At 41.2% G+C, this 21,547-nt stretch overlaps 1 protein-coding gene across 3 annotated transcripts in view; it reads right to left on the bottom strand.

Annotated features, from left to right (window-relative positions):
- Positions 1–11,036: 11,036 nt before the first annotated feature.
- Positions 11,037–21,547, bottom strand: part of SRP68 (signal recognition particle 68) — a 60,278-nt gene continuing 49,767 nt past the window's right edge. For 2 of the 3 annotated variants that reach the window (XM_044001651.1, XM_044001653.1), the window contains exons 12-16: positions 19,757–19,851; positions 18,214–18,343; positions 16,779–16,854; positions 14,672–14,724; positions 11,037–13,167 (exon numbers count right to left, since the gene is read on the bottom strand). In XM_044001651.1, coding sequence (XP_043857586.1) covers positions 12,940–13,167; positions 14,672–14,724; positions 16,779–16,854; positions 18,214–18,343; positions 19,757–19,851 — 582 coding nt within the window. In that variant the 3' untranslated portion in view covers positions 11,037–12,939. Of the gene's footprint in view, positions 13,168–14,671; positions 14,725–15,203; positions 15,494–16,778; positions 16,855–18,213; positions 18,344–19,756; positions 19,852–21,547 lie in introns of those variants that run through there. The other variant, XM_044001652.1, reaches the window with a different exon arrangement.

Raw genomic sequence — 21,547 nt, 5'->3', positions numbered from 1 at the left:
CCAAAGTCAGCGTCACTATAGCACTTTCCTCCAAACAATGAGGAGGAAGAGAAGGGGAAGAGGAAGAGGATAAGGATAAGGAAAAACAAAGCTCTTTCCTCTAGCCACTCTAGCTCATTATCCTCCTCTCAGAGTTCTAGAATTCATTATCAAAATAGACTCCTTCTCAGGGTATGGAGAAAACAATGATGTCTGTCCAGGACTACAGTTCCTATAATTCAGTTGTATTTCAGAATTTCATTTTCTCAGAGTAGGGAGAAAACCAACCTATCCCTTTTAAGACATAACCCTCCTATTGTTTTGGAACAAACCCCAAAAGTTCAACCTGACACACAGGCTTCATATCAGAGATGTAGTTCTTCTTGGTAGGGATTGATACCTGGGTAGCATCCAGAATTACTTCTCCTTGGCAGATATCAGTACCTGACTGGTATCAAGGGTTACAGTCTTATTCAGCATATATTTGTTTGTCTCAACATTAGGATGGATGCTTCTTGAGACCAGAAACGTTCAGTTTTGACTCGGATTATCTTCAGTGCATGCCACATTAACTAAAACATTGTAAACAAGTGCTTAATAAATGCTTATTGGTCAACTTCTCTCTAGTTTAGCAGGACCAAATTTGTTTCATAGAAGGAATTTGGTAGATGCCTTCTTTCTCTATCTTTGCAAACTTTGTATGTAATGTTGCAATTATTTGTTCTTTGAATGTTTGATGGTGTATGTTTGCAAATCTATCTGGACCCTATTTCCCTCCCTTTGTAGCTTATTTATTGCTCCTTTTTTGAGGCTGGGTGTTGAAATTGCCTATTCTGTTAACCTGGGTATTTTATGTTTTTGTAAGTATTGATCTATTTCTTTTAGAAGTTTTGTCATGGGGCAGCTAGGTGGCGCAGTGGATAGAGCACCGGCCCTGGAGTCAGGAGTACCTGAGTTCAAATCCGGCCTCAGACACTTAACACTTACTAGCTGTGTGACCCTGGGCAAGTTACTTAACCCCAATTGGCTCACTAAAAAAAAAAAAAAAGAAAGAAAGAAAAAAGTTTTGTCATCATATAATTGGATGACATACTTCTGAACAATTTCTCTCATTTCTATTTCATTTGTTGTGGTTTCATCTCCATTTTTAATTTTAGTAAATTTAGCTTTCCTCTCATTTTTTGAATCAAATGAGTTAATCCCCAGAAGAGGCAAGATTTACAAAAATGGATGACTACTATTCACTTCTGATGATTTACATGAGCACAAGTGTTACTGTCAGAGGAACCTAAAAAGGATCACCAATGATTATGAAACCTGGAGCAAGAAACTGGAGGCCATGGGGACACACATTGTGTTCTTCTCACTATTAGTCATTGAAGTCAAGTCACTGAAAAATGTATTTGAGTGAATAGCAGGCCAAGTCAGTGTTACCTGAGAATGGATGGATTTGAACTGTTGGACCACAGGGATCATGGACTCCTAACAAGGGATGTTGTAAACCGAACAAAAGGTGGTATGAATATATTTACTGGGCCAGGCATGTGGCACACACCTGTCACTAGGGGTGGCTGAGGCTGGTAGATTGCTTGAGTTTGGGATTGCTGAGGTTCAGTAGGGCTAGCTTATTGGTTTTCTGAACTGTGTGTATGTGTGTGGGGAAGTTATACTACCCTAGAGTAGGTAAAAGCTTCCTGCCAACCAGCAGTGAGATTGTGCTGTGAGTGGTCACTGCACTTTCAAGTCTGAGTGAGACAGGGAGACCCAGTGTACAACTATAAGTGCATATATATGCACACACACATATAACACATGTATGTATATACTGTACAGATATGTATATATAACTACATGTATATATACATATATTTACCAAATATCTTGCAAATCTAATCAAAATAGCTTTTTTTAAAAAATAAAAATGTTTATTATTTAAAAGAAGGAGAAGTAGTGCAGCATCTGCATTGGGAGATGAGAGACATGCCCAAGAAAGATAGCTTCAGGACTCTAAAAGGACACTGACTCTCAGCGTTCAGCAGAGACATTTTTTTTTTTTAATTTTTTTTGCAGGGCAATGAGGGTTAAGTGACTTGCCCAGGGTCACACAGCTAAGTGTTAAGTGTCTGAGGCCGCATTTGAACTCAGGTCCTCCTGAATCCAGGGCCAGTGCTCTATCCACTGTGCCACCTAGCTGCCCCGAGCAGAGACATTTTTAAAGTTACTAATGATCTTTTTTTTTGTTTTGTTTTGTGGGGCAATGAGAGTTAAGTTACTTGCCCAGGGTCACACAGCTAGTAAGTGTCAAGTGTCTGAATCCGGATTTGAACTCAAGTCCTTCTGAATCCAGGGCCGGTGCTTTATCCACTGTGCTACCTAGCTGCCCCCCAAAATAGCTTTAAACAAAAAGATGAGAAAAAACTGCCTGTTTATACCCACCATCCTAGATATCATAGAGAATGACAATTAAAAGTAATAATCATATTAAGAGCTAACATTTATATAAGCTAAAAAAGATTAAAAAAAAAATAAAGAAAAAAAAATAAAATAAAATAAAAAAAGGGGCAGCTAGATGGCGCAGTGGATAGAGCACCAGCCCTGGATTCAGGAGTACCTGAGTTCAAATCTGGCTTCAGACACTTAACACTTACTAGCTGTGTGACCCTGGGCAAGTCACTTAACCCCAGTTGCCCCGCAAAAAACCAACAACAAACAAATAAATTTTAAAAAATTTATATAAGCTTACTATGTGCCAGGAACTATGCTAAACATTTTATATTTTCTCATCTGATCCTCACAACCCTTGGAGGTAGGGGCTATTATGATCATTATTTTACTGATGAGGTAACATACCAAGGATCATATAGCTAGTTCAATGATTTGCCCAGGGTCATAAAGATAGTATCAGAGGTTGGATTCGAACTTGGTTTTTCCTGGCTCCAAGCACAGCACTCTACTATACTACTTAGCTGCCCCATTAGGGAGGAAGAATAGTTATTGAAATTCTCAGAAGTTCACAGACTAAATCCAAGTATAAAGCATATAGATCAAGGCAGGCCTTGATCAAATTGGGGAGTTTTCGGGTGGCTAGGTGGTGCAGTGGATAGAGCACCAGCCCTGGAGTCAGGAGTACCTGAGTTCAAATCTGGCCTCAGACACTTAACACTTACTAGCTGTGTGACCCTGGGCAAGTCACTTAACCCCAGTTGCCCCGCAAAAAACCAACAACAAACAAATAAATTTTAAAAAATTTATATAAGCTTACTATGTGCCAGGAACTATGCTAAACATTTTATATTTTCTCATCTGATCCTCACAACCCTTGGAGGTAGGGGCTATTATGATCATTATTTTACTGATGAGGTAACATACCAAGGATCATATAGCTAGTTCAATGATTTGCCCAGGGTCATAAAGATAGTATCAGAGGTTGGATTCGAACTTGGTTTTTCCTGGCTCCAAGCACAGCACTCTACTATACTACTTAGCTGCCCCATTAGGGAGGAAGAATAGTTATTGAAATTCTCAGAAGTTCACAGACTAAATCCAAGTATAAAGCATATAGATCAAGGCAGGCCTTGATCAAATTGGGGAGTTTTCGGGTGGCTAGGTGGTGCAGTGGATAGAGCACCAGCCCTGGAGTCAGGAGTACCTGAGTTCAAATCTGGCCTCAGACACTTAACACTTACTAGCTGTGTGACCCTGGGCAAGTCACTTAACCCCAATTGCCTCACTATAAAAAAAAAAAATTGGGGAGTTTTCCTAAACAACCTAATGACATCTGGCCAACTGTTGGCCAGTGGGTTTGGGCAACCGATGGGGCCTGGGGAACTTCCACTGATTGGCTGCCAGCTGAGGCTCTTGGCCCCACTCTGCAGTGAGCTTGATAGGCCTGAGTGCTAAGGACTTGCTTTTTCTTTGTCCCGTTGCCCTTTCAGCCAAGTTTAGCAAGGCAGGGGGATGATTTCTTTCTCCTTCCAGATCCATTAGCAATGGCATCCTGCAGCAGAAAGGGCCATCGTGTTTCCAAAATAGATGTAAGGCAGCTCTCTTCTTGGTGGCTGGGCAATCAGGAAAGGCACCAAGGGAAGGTGGTGCTTAAGCTGAGAAGTAAACAAGGGATTCTAAGAATCAGGGGTGAGGTGCAAGAGGCCCACTCAAGGTTTGGGAGACTGCTGGGGCAATGGTGCAGCTAGAGGCAACAGTGTGGGAAGTGATGAAGAATAGTACCTGAGAGACCCAAATGCTCACAGCAGATAAAAATCCAAGTGTGAGGGAGGTTTGGCCGGAATGTAAGAGAGGGGAGTTATGTATAACAAGGTCAGAAAGATAAGGTGAGAGGGGGGCCAGGTTGTGAGGGCCTTTAAATGCCAAGCAAAGAAGAGACATTGGGCTTTCTTAACAGTTAAGCTTGCAGTATGGGCCAGCCCCCTATCAGAGGCAATGACAGCATTTAAATGGTCTTGCTAACGGTGGCATTATTTCCTGGGGTCGACTCTCTGCTGATGGTAGAACTTACAGCTTGGTTTTGTATGATATGATTATGGATTTGAGTCAGATTAAACTCTGACCATGGGGTCTGGAAGGTACCCAGCCCTGCCCCAGTATAGTTTGTTTAGAAGTTTATTGCTTGTCAAAATTCTCACTGTCTCCTTTAAGTTTTATTGCCAATTAACAGTATTTTTACTTCTGCTCAGTCTCCCCACTTGTCAGCTACATATTAGTTTTGTCTGCAATTTATCATGTGTCAGAACCCCAGTCAGTGGGTCAGGGAGTTAGCCCACCAATTCAATACTCGGGACTCAAGAAGAAAGGACGGGACTCGGCACAGGATGCAGCCATTGAGTTGAGACCAGATGTTAAGTAACATTGTCTCTTTTTCTCAGAGCAGAATCCCCTTGGCCCTGGGGTCCCAACAATGGATTATTCTTTTCTTCCCAACATAGCCGAAGATAAATTTTAACCCTGTCATCCTTATCTTTAGAGACAGGGGCCTGGAGAGGGGAGTCAGTGGGAACTGTGAGATGCGAAACATCTGACTCTCACTCCCCTGTTTCCTTATCCTTTGGTTTGACCTTGTTCCCCCTCCCCTTTTCCCCCTTGTCCCTGGAACACGTATGCATGTCTCCATACGCACCCTGGGTGAGACAGGATTGGATGTTAGATTGTGAGCTCATCCACCCTAGGTGTACGTGGGGACAGTCCTTTTCAAGATTACTATAAAAACCTAGAGGATTGGGCATATCTTTGCAAGACTTCAATGTGTAATTGGGTTTTGCCCGTCCTCATGAGGATGTAATAAATCTGTCTCTGCTTGACTTGGTGGTCTCCTCGAGTTATTTGGGTAAACTGAGGCAGTTTGCTCCATACAGTTTATTTGTGATATGAGGGTTTGTATTCCACCAGCACTACTCTGCCAACTCACTTTCAGACTCATCCACACAGTTCAAATCTGGCCTCAGTGGAGGTTATTCCCCAGTGGAACCCAGACATTGCCTTTTTTGCCTTGGTGGAGGCCTCTCCCTGGGTCAGTCAACCTCAGACAGACACTTCTTCCTCCCTAACCCAGGTCCTGAGCAGAAATTGGAGAGGGGGCAGAAGTGTGTTAGTGACTGAGTACTGGCTTTCTCTGAAGAAAGGGCACAGAGGTGAAACAGATTCGATCTAATACGAAGGTTGATCTTTGTTCCCTTTCTTTGTAAAGCCTTGCTGAAGAGAAATGGTTCCATTCACATTTCATTATTCTTCCCAGGAAATTGATAGCTGACCAAGGTAAATACTGCTTTTGCCACAGTAGCAGAGAAGTACCAAGCTTCTAGAATTCTCATAAATGACGGTAACCTTTAACATGGTGTCAACATGTGACTATTGCCATGTCAGGAAAATTACCCTCTATGTAGGTACAAAGGTTGCTAATGACCATGCAATTCCCTCAAAGATTATTTCCTCTGAACCCTTAAAGGTGCCTGCTCTTTGAGCACACTGGACCACAAAGTATGGGAGCTCCGAGGTGGCTTTGAAGGAAGGAGGTTCTCTAGATGACCCAAAGGGTTTGGGAAAACAACCAATTTACTATTTAAGAATGCTTCATTCCCCACCCCCCCCAAAAAAAATTTAAAAAGGGGCAGCTAGGTGGCACAGTGGATAGAGCACCAGCCCTGGATTCAGGAGGACCTGAGTTCAAATCTGGCCTCAGACACTTGACGATTACTAGCTGTGTGACCCTGGGAAAGTCACTTAACCCTCATTGCCTCCCCCTCCTCCCCCAAATGCTTCAAATCACTAATAGTTAAAGAAATACAAATTAACTCAGTGACCCTGTGGTCCCATCTCACCCATCATACTGGCAAAGTCGACAAAAGAGGAAAATGTAACATGTTGGAACAGCTGTGGGAAAAGAGGCTCATTAGTGCACAATTCGTGGACTTGTGAATTGGCCCAGCTATTCTAGAAAGCAATTTGGAACTATGCCATCAAAGCATAGTTGACCTGGCAATACCATTCATTACTAGGCTTATATCCTGAAGAGATTAAATAGAGGAAATAGGCCCATGTATACAAAAATACCTATGGAAGCTGTATTTGTGGTAGCAGAGACTAGAAACCAAGGGGGTGCCCATCATCAAATGGGGACTGACAATCAATTATGTTTTGGTTTTTTTGGTGAGGCAATTGGGGTTAAGTGACTTGCCCAGGGTCACACAGCTAGATTCAAGTGTCTGAGCCGGATTTGAACTCAGGTCCTCCTGAATCTAGGGCCAGTGATTTATCCACTGCACCATCTAGCTTCCCCCAATTATGTCAATATTGTAACAACACTGTGCTGTGAGAAATCACAAATGGGATGGTTTAAGAGCAATCTGGAAGGCTTGTAAGCACTGATGCAAAGTGAGCAAAACCAGAATAATGTGTTTGAAATCATATTGTAAAGATAAAACTTTTGAAAGACTTAAAAACCCCCATCAATGCCATGACCATGATTTCAGAGGACGGATGATAAAGCATGCTACCCATCTCCTGACAGGGAGATGATGGACTCAGTATACAGAAGGAGAAAACAATTTTGGATATGGCCAATGTGGGTATTTGTTTTGCTTGACTATGCATTTTTGTTATAAGAAGTACCGCCCCCACCCCCGGTTTTTTTTTGGTGGGAGGAGGGATGGTGAAAGAGAAAACAAATATTTGTTGAATTTTAAAAATAATTTTTAAAACTAGAGAAAAATAAGCCATTTGTTGCCAGGTAGGAGTTAGTTAATTGGGCGTCACCTCCCTGGAGCAGTCAAGAAGAATCTGCAAGGCAGCTTTGGGGAGGATAACTTTGGAATGTTGGTTGGCTCTGGGCCTAGACAGGAAAGTAGTATAGGGAAATCTGGAAGTACTGCCCTGGGAAAACCAGAGAACAAAAGCTAAGACACTGTGGTTTCTCCACCAGCTTAAACATCAAGAACTGGGAAAACAGTCTTGTTGCTCGGCACCTTTTAATCTCACACAGGGATCTAAACCCAACTAGACATTGGGAACGGGGAGGCAAACCAGCCGGGAAAGGGAGAAAGGGAAGGCCTGGTGGCTAGTCTGCTATGCTACAAGCATGTTGTCTTTTCACTGGGTTGAGGGAGGTGCTACTTCCTCCTCCCACCAAAATCGAGCATGAATACCCAGACGGGACCTTCTGCGGGAATGAGTCACTATTCATTCTCCTGGCATTATTGCACCATAAGTGGCTTGCACAAAAGCCACCTGTAGCATACATACTACAAGTGAAAACCAGAACTTATCAGAGGTGGGCTCCTAAAGTTTTCCTGTACCCTGTTTAAACTATGCTTCTCTCCCTCATCCCTAAGAAAGGGCACATTTCAAGCCTGCCAAGTTTATAGTATTTGTCCCAAAATTCTAAGGAAAATCACATTTTTCTAAGCCTCAGTGAGGACTGTAGCCCAGCTAAGGCAATTTCATAAGCCTGCTCTCTAGCTAGGCCTATCCTATTACCATTGCCACTAGGATTACTAGTGCCTATGGTTATCCCAAAGCTGTTAAAGACAAAACGGATCAAACTTCCAAGGTCGAGGGGCCTCTGTCCTGGCCTCCTTCCCACTCTGTCTTGAAGGGCAAAGGCTGAAGGTCCTGTATCTGAAAACTTGATGATGCAAAAGTCAAATCGCTAGTTTCCCTCTTTCACTAGAAGTAGAGAGAGGTCTGCCAATAATCATATCAGTAAATCGCATTACCTCCAATTTAATCCTGTTTGAGATGGGGGGGGGAATTTAAGCTCATAAAGCCCTAAGACAAGGAGTGAAAAAATTTAAAGTAGGCAAGGTTTGAGAGCAAAGTCAGAGTAGATTAAATAAGATTTATGCTAAAATAAACAACAAAACCCTAAAAGAAAAACCCTCCTTTTTCCTCCTCAGCTTTAGCAGAAGAAGGGCAGTAGGAAATTCAATGTTTTTCTTCTTAGGGCCTACCTGACCTGTCATTTCTAGGAATCTTAACTAGACATTTTGAACATAATTAAGATATATTAGAGGGGGAGCCAGCTGAACTTAGCAAGTTATTCAAATGGTCTCATTCAGAATAGTCTGGGACCTAATGGGCAATCACTTATACTGTAGCTCCTTCCCCTGGTGAGGAGGACGGGAAGGCAAGGGAAACTACTTGAGGGCAGGGATGACCCTTGGCCAGAGAGCCAGAGATTTAGGGTGCAGAAAGGCAGATCAAGAGCATGGAAACTAATTAGCAACCTCTTCTCACCTTTCTAAATTCACAAGTCCAACAATTAGGGCTAGACCCAAGGTCAGAGCTGAGAGGGAGAACCAACCAGAGGGCTCTACACTGGGGGGAATTTTTTTTTTTTTGCCTAATTAAAACTTGGTAGAACAGCACAAATGAATCATCTGAAGTTTTCTAGTGACTATCAGAAGGGTAGAACTTCTTAGGTACAAATGGGATACATAGGAAAAGGGGCAACTTATTATTAAATTAAAAAAAAATTATTTTTTTTTCGGAGCAATGAGGGTTAAGTGACTTCCCCAGGGTCACAGCTAGTAAGTGTCAAGTGTCTGAGGCCGGATTTGAACTCAGGTACTCCTGAATCCAGGGCCGGTGCTTTATCCACTGTGCCACCTAGCTGCCCCGGAAAAGGGGCAATTTAGCTTCTTCTTTTTTTTTTTTTTTTTAGTAAGGCAATTGGGGTTAAGTGACTTGCCCAGGGTCACACAGCTAGTAAGTGTTAAGTGTCTGAGGCCGGATTTGAACTCAGGTACTCCTGAATCCAGGGCCGGTGCTCTATCCACTGCGCCATCTAGCTGCCCTTGCAATTTAGCTTCAAGACTAAATACAGCTTCAAGACTAAATACCTTTGTTTGCTGTAGCCCACCCCTGCCAAACAGAAAAAATGGTTAACTATGCTTAGTTCCATGGACTTATCTGGTGCTCTCCTAGAAGCACTGCTTCTTGCCAGAGACCTCCAAAGGCAACATGGCCTACTTTTAAATTATGGTCATCAAGCCTAGACTTCTGGGGCAGGAGAACTGGTATTAAGTTAATGGAGTTGAATAAAGCCATCTGTTTTGAAACAGAGACAACATTCTGCAGAATCACAACCAGTTTGTCACAACATGGGACAACTGATGAGAAGCAAAACCACTTCATTGATGGCATCTGAGAAACTGATTATAGTAATTCTCAACAGCTTAATAATATCAAGGAAAATAAAGTTCCCATGATAATCACATCAGTATCTGATATTAGATTAACTTTCTCTCCCCATAATCATTACATTTTAGATCTGTTTAGTCTTTACTTTCATCTACTTAGGATCTGGGAACATGTGTAATCCAGACCTCTAGACCCATTAGCCCCTAGTAGTGTTTGGCCGGGCACCTCAGCACTCAACATACTGGCAATGATAATCAGTTTTCATGTCTTTCACTGATTGAAATGAAACCCATCCATATGTGCGCTGAACAAATATGGTCTCCCAAGTAGCAAAAAGGCTTCTTAGAGACTGACAGCCTAGTTTTTTCCTGTTTCCATGGGAGGGACTGTGGAAGTTCCCAATATTTTTTTTCCCTCCCCAGGGCATTGAGGGTTGTGACTTGCCCAGGGTCAATACAGCTACTAAGTGTCTGAGGCCACATCTGAACTCGGGTCTTCCTAACTCCCTAACTAGTGCTTTATCCACTGGGCCACCTAGCTGCTCCCCCTGCCCCCCCCCCCAATACATTCTTTTGTTCTGATAACATTTTAGAGAGGAATCTGGTTTTTATTCCTCTTTTATTCCAGTACATGAGTTTTCTATTTTTGGATATTTTCTTAGGTCTCTGGTATTTCAAGCTTTCCAAATTAATGTTCATTGTATTGAATTTGTTAATATCCTATAGAGAAACATATCAATCAGCTGTTTTTTTAAACCTTTTTTTTTTTTGGAGGCAATCAGGGTTGAGTGATTTGCCCAAGGTCACAGCTACTAAGGGTTTGAGGCCACATTTGAACTCAGGTCTTGCTAACTCTAGGGTTGGTGCTTTATCCACTGTGCCACCTAGCTGCCCCTCAAGTGTTTTATAAATAAAATTTAGTGATAATAAAGATGCAAGAAATTCATATCTGAATGGGAAAAAACACGAAGTTAATAAAGTGAGCAGGCCAAACCTGAGGTAGTTTTCTTTTCAGGGAGACTAATGGTCATCAATTTTCTTTCTTTTTATTTTTAGGCTGGGCAATGAGGGTTAAGTGACTTGACCAGGGTCACACAACTAATAAGTGTCAAGTGTCTGAGGCCGGATTTGAACTCAGGTACTACTGAATCCAGGGCCGGTGCTTTATCCACTGCACCACCTAGCTGCCCCGGTCATCAATTTTCAAGAGGACAGATAGAACCTTCAAGTTGGGGTATGATGCTATTTACTTGAAGGCCTTGATACTAAGCTGTGATCTTAAGATATGAAACTCAAAAGTTGAAGTATCCAAGTAGCTCTTGTCCCCAACAGTTGCTGGAGGCTGGACCATCTGGTGCTTCACAGCCAATGGAGAAAAGGACAGGTGCCCCACTGGGCAACCAGGAACTCAGCCAGATCAATGTTTTATTTTAAACAGGGAAACAAAGAACTCTCACTTGATTTAATGTAAAACTGGAAAAAGAGACAGAACATCAAAACAATGTACATGAAAGGAGGAAAAAGCCAGGAGGCACAGCAGAGAGGGGCTGGGCCAATCCATCAGCTGACTCAACTCAACATTTTCCTAAACAGAACAAACAGGCATTAAGAAAGACAGATTGGGATAAATCATTACCTTCCCAAAATGATGTGTTTAAAATTTCATTACTTGATAAATTAAAATAAAAAGACAGCAGCTAACATCTGCTCCTTCAGATTAAATCTTGCTTGCTTGGGGAACCCTGTTCCCCTTCACCCAAACTATACATCTCATAGATTAAAATGAAAATTAACACCAGTAGATCTAGGCATATGTTTTAAAAATATAAACGGAGACTGGATTGTTTCTCTTCCCCCCAACCTCCACTCTTCTCCCCACTTTGGGAGACAGAAGGTTCTTGGTGGGTCAAACCCTACTGTTGATGGTACCAGAGTGGTCAGAAGGCAATGGATCAAAGGAACATGAAAATCACCCACTTAGGACAAAGTGCATGTCAAATTCATAATACCAGAAAATTTCATTCCCCACTTCCTTTCCCAGTGGAAGCATTTTGTTTGGTTTCTAAAATGTCATTGTATAAAACAGTCCAGAGATCAATCTGAGCAGCTCTGTGCAGAATGCTCATCCTGAATCCATCCACAACAAAGCCAACCATAGGAACAACTTGATTGCATCCGATGATCAGGAGATGTACATATATTTAAATCTGGCTGTCTTATAGCCTCTTGTCCAGTGACACTACGTGAAAGGCTGACTAGGCTATGTGGAGAGAATGCTCCTGGGCGAAATCCATTTTCTTGACTGTCTTTAATACTAAATATAGTAGCACAAGCTCTTCCCATTGCCTCATTAAAAATTCTAATCTTTTTGACAATAAAATTCCATTCAGAGCAACTTACTGTCACATTAAGAGGTAAAGGAGAAAGTCTGGTGTGAGTGTTGAAATGGACAAGGCAAGAAACTCCATTGTAAAATGGAAGGGTAAGGAAGAACACTGACATGTACAAGAGTAAGTTGACTCTAGAAATGTCAAGATAGAATTTTTCTTTTTAAAGATGGCTCCTCTAATGTATCCTTATCTAGCATCGTCAATAGCAAAATTACCAGGTAGGCCTTGATAGGGTGCACACACAACAGGATGTCACCCTGAAAGGAAAAATCAAGGTAGTAGCAAGGTTTAAACTTAGGAAGATACCACTAAACATTAAATTAGGTTATATAAAAATGTATTATGGTGTCTACTACCCTTGCCTTTTAATACAAGGTTTGGTTTCATCATTTCAGAACATATTTCCTTTAAAAATAAAGATCCTTTCTTATGCTACAGCTCTTTATAACTGAGTTGGGGGTAAGAAGTAAGGCAGGACCAACATTTTATACATTTTCATAGTAATGATAAACGTCATCCAAGGAGTCTAGATGCTCAACAATTATCCCCATAGGAAGGACAGGTTGGCTGAAAATCCATTTTACTGATGGGAAAAATATGATTCTAGGTGTGGTCCATGACTGGTATGTACTCTCCCTGAATGCAATGCTGATTGAAATATAAGTTCCAAGAGTTTCACGGGACAGAATGGCATTGCCCCCTACCCAGGTCTTAGGGGAGACAGAATAAACACACACATTGATCAGGAAAAGAGCATGGTTTCCCTCTAACACAATGGTTAAGTATGCGAGTGCATACACACAGGACATAGGGAAGATGTTAAGACCCCCACCCTGGGCAATTTCAGACCTGAATTTAATATTCTGAAGCTTTCTTACAATACAGAGTAAGAATCTAAATCCCCCACTGTAGAAGATCAATTAGCTCCTGAATCCAAAAATGCCCTTAATATATCCAGTTAGGCCACTCTTGGTCTTCTGTTCCACCTTGTCTTCTAGGGGTGGGAAAGCCACATGGTTGAGGGCCAGATCAAAGAACAAGGGCTTGCAAGGGATGGGTTTGAAGCCTGGTGGGAAGTGAACGAGGTTGGCTTGCTTGCTGACGAGAGAAGGATCCAGGTAAAAAGTGTCAAAACGTTCAACAAGAGGCTGAAAATCAAACAAAAATTAAATGCTAGGTGTTATTATGAATAGCATCCCATTTTTAACTAGTCTAAAGCAATGGTGTTCAAAGTGAGGGCCCTGGCATGAAATCGAGAGGTCTGAAAAACCATTCAGGGGGCAAAGATGGTTTATATCCAACCCTGCCCATAGCAGTCAATCCAATCCTATCTAACCTTCACCAATTATCACCCAACTCCACTTCTTCCCTCTACTGTACCATCAGCCAGCCACTCCCCTTCTGTGAAATAGAGGGTCATTTATAGCTTATCCATGACCCTATTCAGCTGCCATTTGGTAAATTCCTTCCTCCACCCAGAATTCCCTCTCCCTGTCCCCCTATATCACATTTATAGCCTTTGGCAGGCTTTGTGCTTTGGGGCAGTACAAGGTGATTTGAAAGTATAAACAGACATGGCTGGGTTATGATCAACACTGTAGATCTCATTACATTATCTTTCCTGAAAACCTACCTCTCTCCCAAACTTTCCCATTTCCTATTTCTATTGAAGGTATCACTGTTCTTTTAGTCATATAGGTTCACATCCTTGGTGTCATTCAAGCCTCCTCACTTTCATTCACCCCACACAGCTGAGCAACTGCCAAATCTCTACAGCCCAGTTACACTGGCCTTCACACTCAAACAAAAACACAACTGAAATATCCAAAAATGGATAGGAAATTAGGGAATGACATTGTCCATTAAGCAGAATTATGTAAAGAAAACAGATTCGTACTGCAAACTTTCTGCTGAGTTGAAATGAGAAGACACATTGCTTTTGCTTGCTGTTTTTGCAATGTGTGAGGGGAATTTCTACACAGGGAGAAATGTAAAACCTGTTCTGTTCACTGACTATATTCAATGAATCAACCAATAAACATTAAGCAACTACTATGTGCCAGGCACTGTATTATCTTTCAATTAAAAAAAACCAAACAGCTCACTCTCATGATGAATACAACAATCAAATTAACTGAGTAATATTTACAAGTTCATCCTATTCCCCAGAAAAACATGAAGATTTTACAAATACATAGATTTCCCAAAAATGAGGCAATAGCATTGCTCACTATAATATCAATTAAGTAATAATGAACAAAATGTCAATAAATATTAATATTTAAAAAAATAAGTTTCTGTGCTGATAAAAGAAATTTTAAAAATATATTTATTTGCTCTTCATCACACCCCCTTTAATTTCTATCTTTATGTCTTACAATGTATGTTAGTAGAGGTATATAATTTATAAACAAAGATGTATATATTGGAAGTGCATGCTCATAAATTTTTTACTGTTAAGTATACACAATCAAAAAAGTGTAGAGACCGCTGACCTAGAGACTTAATAAATGTGCATTATAGAAATGACATTTCAAGGCTTTTGATGAAGGGTGACAAAATGATATCTCACATCCTAGTACTGCTTAGTAACTAGTTAGTCTCATAAGTCTGGACTCTTGTTCTTCCCAGAGTATCAAAGCCTAGACTTACCTTATTGTCCTTGACTTGGGAAGGACATTCTGTTTCATGGGGGTCATTTGTATCTGTAAGATTCAGAGGGAACAATAAAACTTTAAAGTGCACAGGTTATACATACAAGACAGACCCAAGGCATTTATGTGTCATATGAACTAAGACAACTTATAGTCCTAAATCCTGAGATAAGAGGCTATCTACTGCATGGGAAGTGTTGGCCCAACTTCTGATAGTAAGGCACACATGTAGGGAACACATGTGACCAAGGCAATAAGCCTTTGGTATCCTAGAACCTTGCTCTACTTCGGGGACAGATAAAGAAAAAACTTGAAAATATATTTAGCACAAAGGAAACTAGCATTTCTTTGAAAAGCAGTATCAGGCTTATCTTTGTTTCTCTTCCATATCCAAATGTAGTGGGAGGGATTTGGTTCCCTAGCCCACCCCCCTCCTTCCAACTAGCTGAATTCACAAAGTAGGGGCACTTAGAAAAGGTAACAACCAGTAGTTAATCTGTTAACCAAGTTCAAAAACATGTCTGTGTGTCCTGAAGGAATTTTCTGAACCACTGGAAGGCAGGTAGCTGGTCATTAGCTGGAAGATGATTGGCTATACTCTTAGAGGCCTTGAAAAAGCCAAACCTGCTAAACCCTTCTGAAGACAGTCTTAACAGTTCTGAGAGCCATCAATTCAAGGCATGGAGCAGAGAGATAAACTTAATATAGAAAGGCAGCATTCCGGGCAGAAAGTGGCTTCAAAGGCTGAGATTTCTGGCAGCAGAGAAGAGAGTTGACTACGGATTCAAGAAAGAACTGGTCCAAGGAGTCAACAGCCAAGCTGCAGATAGAAGCAGACCCAAGAAGCCCAACTGAGCCACTAAAACCAGAGGGAAGCAGCTTGAGAACTACATCAGAAGAGAAATGGCAGTACAAGAGATGGGAGTCGCCTTGGCCATGTGTTCCCTATAAGTCTACCTCACTACCCCTGCTCTCTATGTTTGTGTCCAGTCTTCCCAGAGGCTGTGTATCAGTGGGACAGAAAACTCCAGGGTTACAGGAGGAAGGGGGGATATTTTGTAGGTACTCTTCCTACTATGTCATCTTAGTGAATGCCTTTGCTTTGAACTAATAGCATTTCCTGGTTGGCTTACTGGTATAAGTTTGTGAGTTCTGGTTTGAGGAGTATAGAACCACAGAATGCCTGAGATAGCAGTTGTCCTTCTGGAAACCTAACTTGCAAGTGCGAATTGGTGGGAACAGCCTGGGTCAGGGTGTGACACTAACAAAACAAGTAGCTTAATAAATGTTTGTTAAATGAATGAGACGAACCAGCATAACAACTTCTCTCTCCTCATCCTTCTAAATTAGGGGTTCTTAGCTTAGGGTCCAGGATTGGTTTTTTGTTTTGATTTCTTAAATATTTTGATAACTGTGTTTCAATATAATTAGTTTTCTTTGTATCTTTTTTTTTTTTGGGGGGGGGGGCAAGGCAATGGGGGTTAAGTGACTTGCCCAGGGTCACACAGCTAGTTTGTGTCAAGTAGTTTTCTTTGTGTCTTGAGGCAACTAGGTATACAGTGCTTGGAGTGTTGGACTTGCAGTCAGAAAGACCTCAGCCACTCACTAGCTCTTTGACCCTAGGCAAGTTACTTAACTGCTGTTGGCTTTAGTTTAATAATAGCTTAATAATAACAACAGCACCGGCCTCCCAGGGTTGCTGCAAGGATCAAATGAGGTAATATAGAAAGGTTATATACATTTATTACTATTATTATTACTATTACTACTACTACTACTACTACTACTACTACTACTACTACTACTACTGCTGCTGCTGTTTACTTTATCCAGTTAAAAGCATTATTCTGAGAAGGGGTCTATGACACACACACACAAAGCTTAAAAACATTGTTTTAGATCATCTGGTTTAGTGCTCAACAGGGAAGAGTCAAGAGTTAGGACATTCAAATGGTTTCAAAGAATCACCAGTGAGAAATTCTTAAGCTATATGTTATCACCTTCTAAAAGCAGCTTAGAGGAAGAACAAGGAGGCAATGATGACACACTTTGGAGAAAAGTCGAGTAGACTTTGTAATACAATCTATGAGAAGTATGAAGCTTACCTAAGATAGCAGCTGCCTGTAGAGAGTATTTTTCTGATTTCACCTGAGTAATCAGTTCCTGGACATCAGGTAGTTCCTATAACATTTTGAAAAACATCAGTCCATGATGAGAAGTGGGTTAGTGAAACAAAATACTATAGTATGGTGGAGAAAACAAATCAGAATGGGCATTACTTAGAATATCATTTAATTTTTTTTCATTTAATTTCTTCAAAGAACTTTACTCTCTGTTCCTATATACAAGCAATTTCAATCTCTTTCATATGAAGAGGGCAATTCAATAGGATTTTTCTTTCTGTCTCACTTCTTTTGGTTGTAGAAATAGGAAGGATCTAATGAGACCTGGAGTAAAGCCAACACATTAAACTGTCCCCAGTTATGCTTCCCATTCCCAAATCCCAAATCCCAAATTTCCCACCACCTTTTTCTAGCATACTCTATATAAACTATTGCCAGATTAGCCTTCCTGGAACACTACTTTTAATGTGGTTCAAAAGACAATCAGCAAACAGTACAAATTCTTAATCAGGGGCATTATATGTTTAAATTGCTCTACCTGGCATGGAAAGCCCATTTTCTCTCTCTAATATTATCTCCTATTACTCCTCTACTCTCTAGCTAGGCCAATCTCCTTTCTAGATACATCACAACTATTCCCATCTGTCTCCTTCTGTCCACAGCTGACACCTCCAAAGCCCCATTTCCTCTAAGAAGTCTTCCCTACTTCAGCCCACACTTGACTCTTACTAGTATGTACCACAAATTTAACATATTATAGACTGTCCTTTAAAGTTCAAAAACAGTTTAACAAAAGTGAACTTGTTGAAAATAGAAACCATATTCTCTATTTCTACCTATAGCTATATACCATGTTTTTGTTTGCTACTCAGCACTAAGTGTGACTCTTGGTACACACAAATGACTTGCCTAGGGAGCTATTATATAATGTACTGTAAGAACATCATAATCACCTCTGTGCGGCAGCAGAACATTATATTCACTTTCACAAACCAAGTCGAATTTTTCATTGTTTCAAAGGCCCCCAAACAACCAATCTCCTCACACCCAGCAGTAAAGTTTTCAGACCACTGTACCTGGTATGATTTTAATCAAAAGAATGGACTTTCCCTTCTACAACCCCAGCTCCTCTGGAAGCCCAGGAACAGCTCTGCCACTGGGTCACAAGTCTCTAGCCCACAAGGGCTTAGTGATCTTTGGGTTACTTTTCAAGTCCAGCTTAAAAAAGGAGCCCAATTACTTTGCCCCTAGCACTTGGGGCAGCTATACTGCACAGTAGTAGAGTGTTGGGCCTGGAGTCAGGACAACCTGAGTTCAACTCTGACTTCAGACACTAGTTGTGTGATCACAGGCCAATAACTTAACTAGCTGCCCCTCTCATTTCTCTTAGAAACCAGGAGAGGAGGCTAGCTCTGACCTTTAGGCTGTTCTGGGAGGCTCCTGCTTGAGACTGCACTTCACCGGCATATTTTAGGACTCGGTCGTACAGGACAAGGGCTTCACTCCATTTCTTCACCAGCACGTAAGATTGAGCAATGAAGAAACACCTGGTGGGACACAAATCACAGGAAATCTAAAGTGATGTGTACTTAAGTCCATAGTTTCCCCAATTATTCAGACTAAATTTTAACCAAAGTTAACAAGTGTTCTTGTATCAGAACAAGGATTATAAAAAAGGGTCTCTAGTTGTCAAATATTTAAGTTTGCTGCCCTGACCCCTATGTACTTGGGAAGTACTTGAATAATATCTATAACACTGATTCCATGCATTTTAATTTTTGGCTGAACAAGGAAAAGAGGGTGGTCCTCTGGAGTACACAAGTAGTACAGGTACATTCCTTTCTCCCAATCAAAAATACTGTTAACTGGACCTCTTCAGGATAGCCACCTTTCTCAACAGATGATGTTAATGAGAGACGATCATTGGTATTAAACTCTGCCTTTAGAGAGTTAAGTTTCATTCACATCTCAGTATGAATTTAATCAGATAATAAACTAGTTGAGTACTGCTGAACTTTCAGGATGTGAGAGTTTTGACTGGGGTTAGAAGGGGAAATTTTGGATTATTTGAGGGATTGTGGACAAACAAGACATGGTACATCTGAAGGACAGAAAAGAAGAAGTAAAGAGAAGTTTAGGAAGAGCACAAAGGATGGTAAAAATAAACTGCAATTTTGCTTGGAGCCAGAGGTTAGCTTCCTGTTCTCAAATTAAGAATCAAGAATAATCTGAAAGGTTGCAAATCTTGTTTTCCCAATTTAAGCTTAATATATCCCTAATCGGTCCTTCTTCCTCCTTTTCTGGAAGTAGGAAAAAAGAGGAAAAAAGAGACTAGAGGATATATAAATATTTTAGTAAAGTATGGTATTGCTGGTAAAAAATAGACCATTTGGAGTAAATTCTTATGAAAATAAATGGTTAGGGGGGCGGCTAGCTGGCGCAGTGGATAAAGCACCGGCCCTGGATTCAGGAGTACCTGAGTTCAAATCCGGCCTCAGACACTTGACACTGACTAGCTGTGTGACCCTGGGCAAGTCACTTAACCCCCACTGCCCCACAAAAAAAAAAAAAAAGAAAGAAAAAAAAAAGAAAATAAATGGTTAGGGGGGCAGCTAGGTGGTGCAGTGGATAAAGCACTGGCCCTGGATTCAGGAGGATCTGAGTTCAAATCCAATCTCAGACATGTGACACTTACTAGCTGTGTGACCCTCAGCAAGTCACTTAACCCTCATTGCCCCACAAAAAACCAAAACCAAAACCAAAACCAAAAAAAACCAACCTAAAATGTCCGATTCTAGTTACTGGGCAAATTTCCCTCACTGCAGTGGTTATTTATAGGAAGAGGTGTGCTTTCAATTCTCATGTGTTACCTGTAAACAAAACACTACAATTTTCTTGAGGTGAAGTTAATTTCCTTTGTTATAAAAAGCAAGTGTCATGAGGCTGATATTTGAAGTTACCTGTAAGCCTTGTATACCAGTGTCTTGAGTCCTATCTCTTTTTTGAAACCTTTGTCCTCCTCTAAGCCAGGCAATGCAAGGAGTTCCACTAGATTCTGCTCAAAAAGAAAAGATCTCAAATTTAGTTTTTAGAAGAGTTTGTTGGAAGACTAGTAGAAGGGACAAAAGAAACAATCTGGACTCAGCTACATTAAGTATCACTATTTTCATCAAAACCTTTCAGGTGGGATTTGGTGATGAGATGTCTGTTATGTCCTCTCTTGCACCTATTTGCCCACTGAAATCCAGAGGCAATGTGGTATAGTGAAATGAGGACGTAACTGGTTTCATTCATTCATTCAATTAATTTTTATTTTTAGTTCGAATTCTCTCAGTCCCTTCCTCCCTAACTCATTGAGAAGGCAAGAAATATGATTCCCCAATGGAGGAGATTTCTACACCTGGCGTTTCAATATAAAAGAAATCATGAGTCTGGGCCAAACTTCTGCACTCTTGCCCACCCCTCAAAATCCCACCTCAACCGTGCCAACTTTTCATGTACTAACCATTCTTCTCATGCCCCCAAAAACCTAGGCCAGGAGAAGCTGGCATATTTCTTGCTCTCTACTGCCCCTGCCAGATCTTCACCCCAGTCCCAATCACCCAGTAATCTCTTCTTTGATGTTCATTACTTCCCTATAGATCCCCTTGTCCAGATCCTTGTTGTAGGCATCTACTGCCCTGCAGGCTACCCTCTATCATTTCTCAATTACTTTAGTACTTAGCTCAATCTTTTTTCCTACCCCATACTACCCTCATGTTGGTGGATTTTAATATTCATACACTGATGTCTTTGAATGTCCTGTGCTCTCCCTTCATCAACCTATTAAATTCCCATGGGAGTAGTGACAACTTAAGGTAACACTTTCATCTAAAAATCTTCTGCTTCTATTACCTGGATTTGGAAATGCCCCCTGGATCAAAATCTCTTTTCGACACTCTCACTACCTTAAAAAACCTGCCTTTCACCTTCACCAGGATCTCTGGTTCATCTATTCTTTCCTCTTCTTCCAGACCATCACCACTATTCTGGTTTCACTTTCCTCCCTTCGAGTACTGAGCCTATAGTTAACCAGTCCAACAAGGTACTGTTTTCTACTTTGAATTCTTTGTCCCTAGGTACTCCCATTGTTCTCATCCTGAAACATCCCTACCATCTGCTCTGTCCCACCCCCCTCTACCCTATCCCCCCTGCCCTGCCAATGGCACCCTGCTAATCATTACAAATTCAGGTCATCTATCTTACTACTGAGGCCCTTTACAACCCTCCTTTGATTTATCTCTGATTGACTCTCTCTTATTCCCCACTGCACTTTCCCCCAAACTTTCTCTTTCGTCCTTCAGCCACCTAATAGCACCCTCCAGGGCCTAGTAAGCTGATGACCTATTTTACTGTGAAAATTAGGCTAGCCATTCCATCCCATGCTCTCTCATTTCAAAACCTCTTTACATTTTTTGACCTATCCTTTCTTCCTTTGCTCCAGCCTTAAGAAGATTAGATGGAGGGGCAGCTAGGTGGCGCAGTGGATAGAGCACCAGCCCTGGAGTCAGGAGTACCTGAGTTCAAATCCGGCCTCAGACACTTAACACTTACTAGCTGTGTGACCCTGGGCAAGTCATTTAACCCCAACTGCCTCACTAAAAAAAAAAAGATTAGATGGCCCTTCTCTATGCCAAGACTAACTCCTCCTCCTATCTCTTTCAGGAACTGACCTGACTCCAACAGTCACTGAGGGGAGCAATCCTTATGGA

The sequence above is a fragment of the Dromiciops gliroides genome, chromosome 4 (genome assembly GCF_019393635.1).
Source record: "Dromiciops gliroides isolate mDroGli1 chromosome 4, mDroGli1.pri, whole genome shotgun sequence".
Lineage (NCBI taxonomy): Eukaryota > Metazoa > Chordata > Mammalia > Microbiotheria > Microbiotheriidae > Dromiciops > Dromiciops gliroides.
This window is presented reverse-complemented; position numbering and strand designations above follow the sequence as displayed.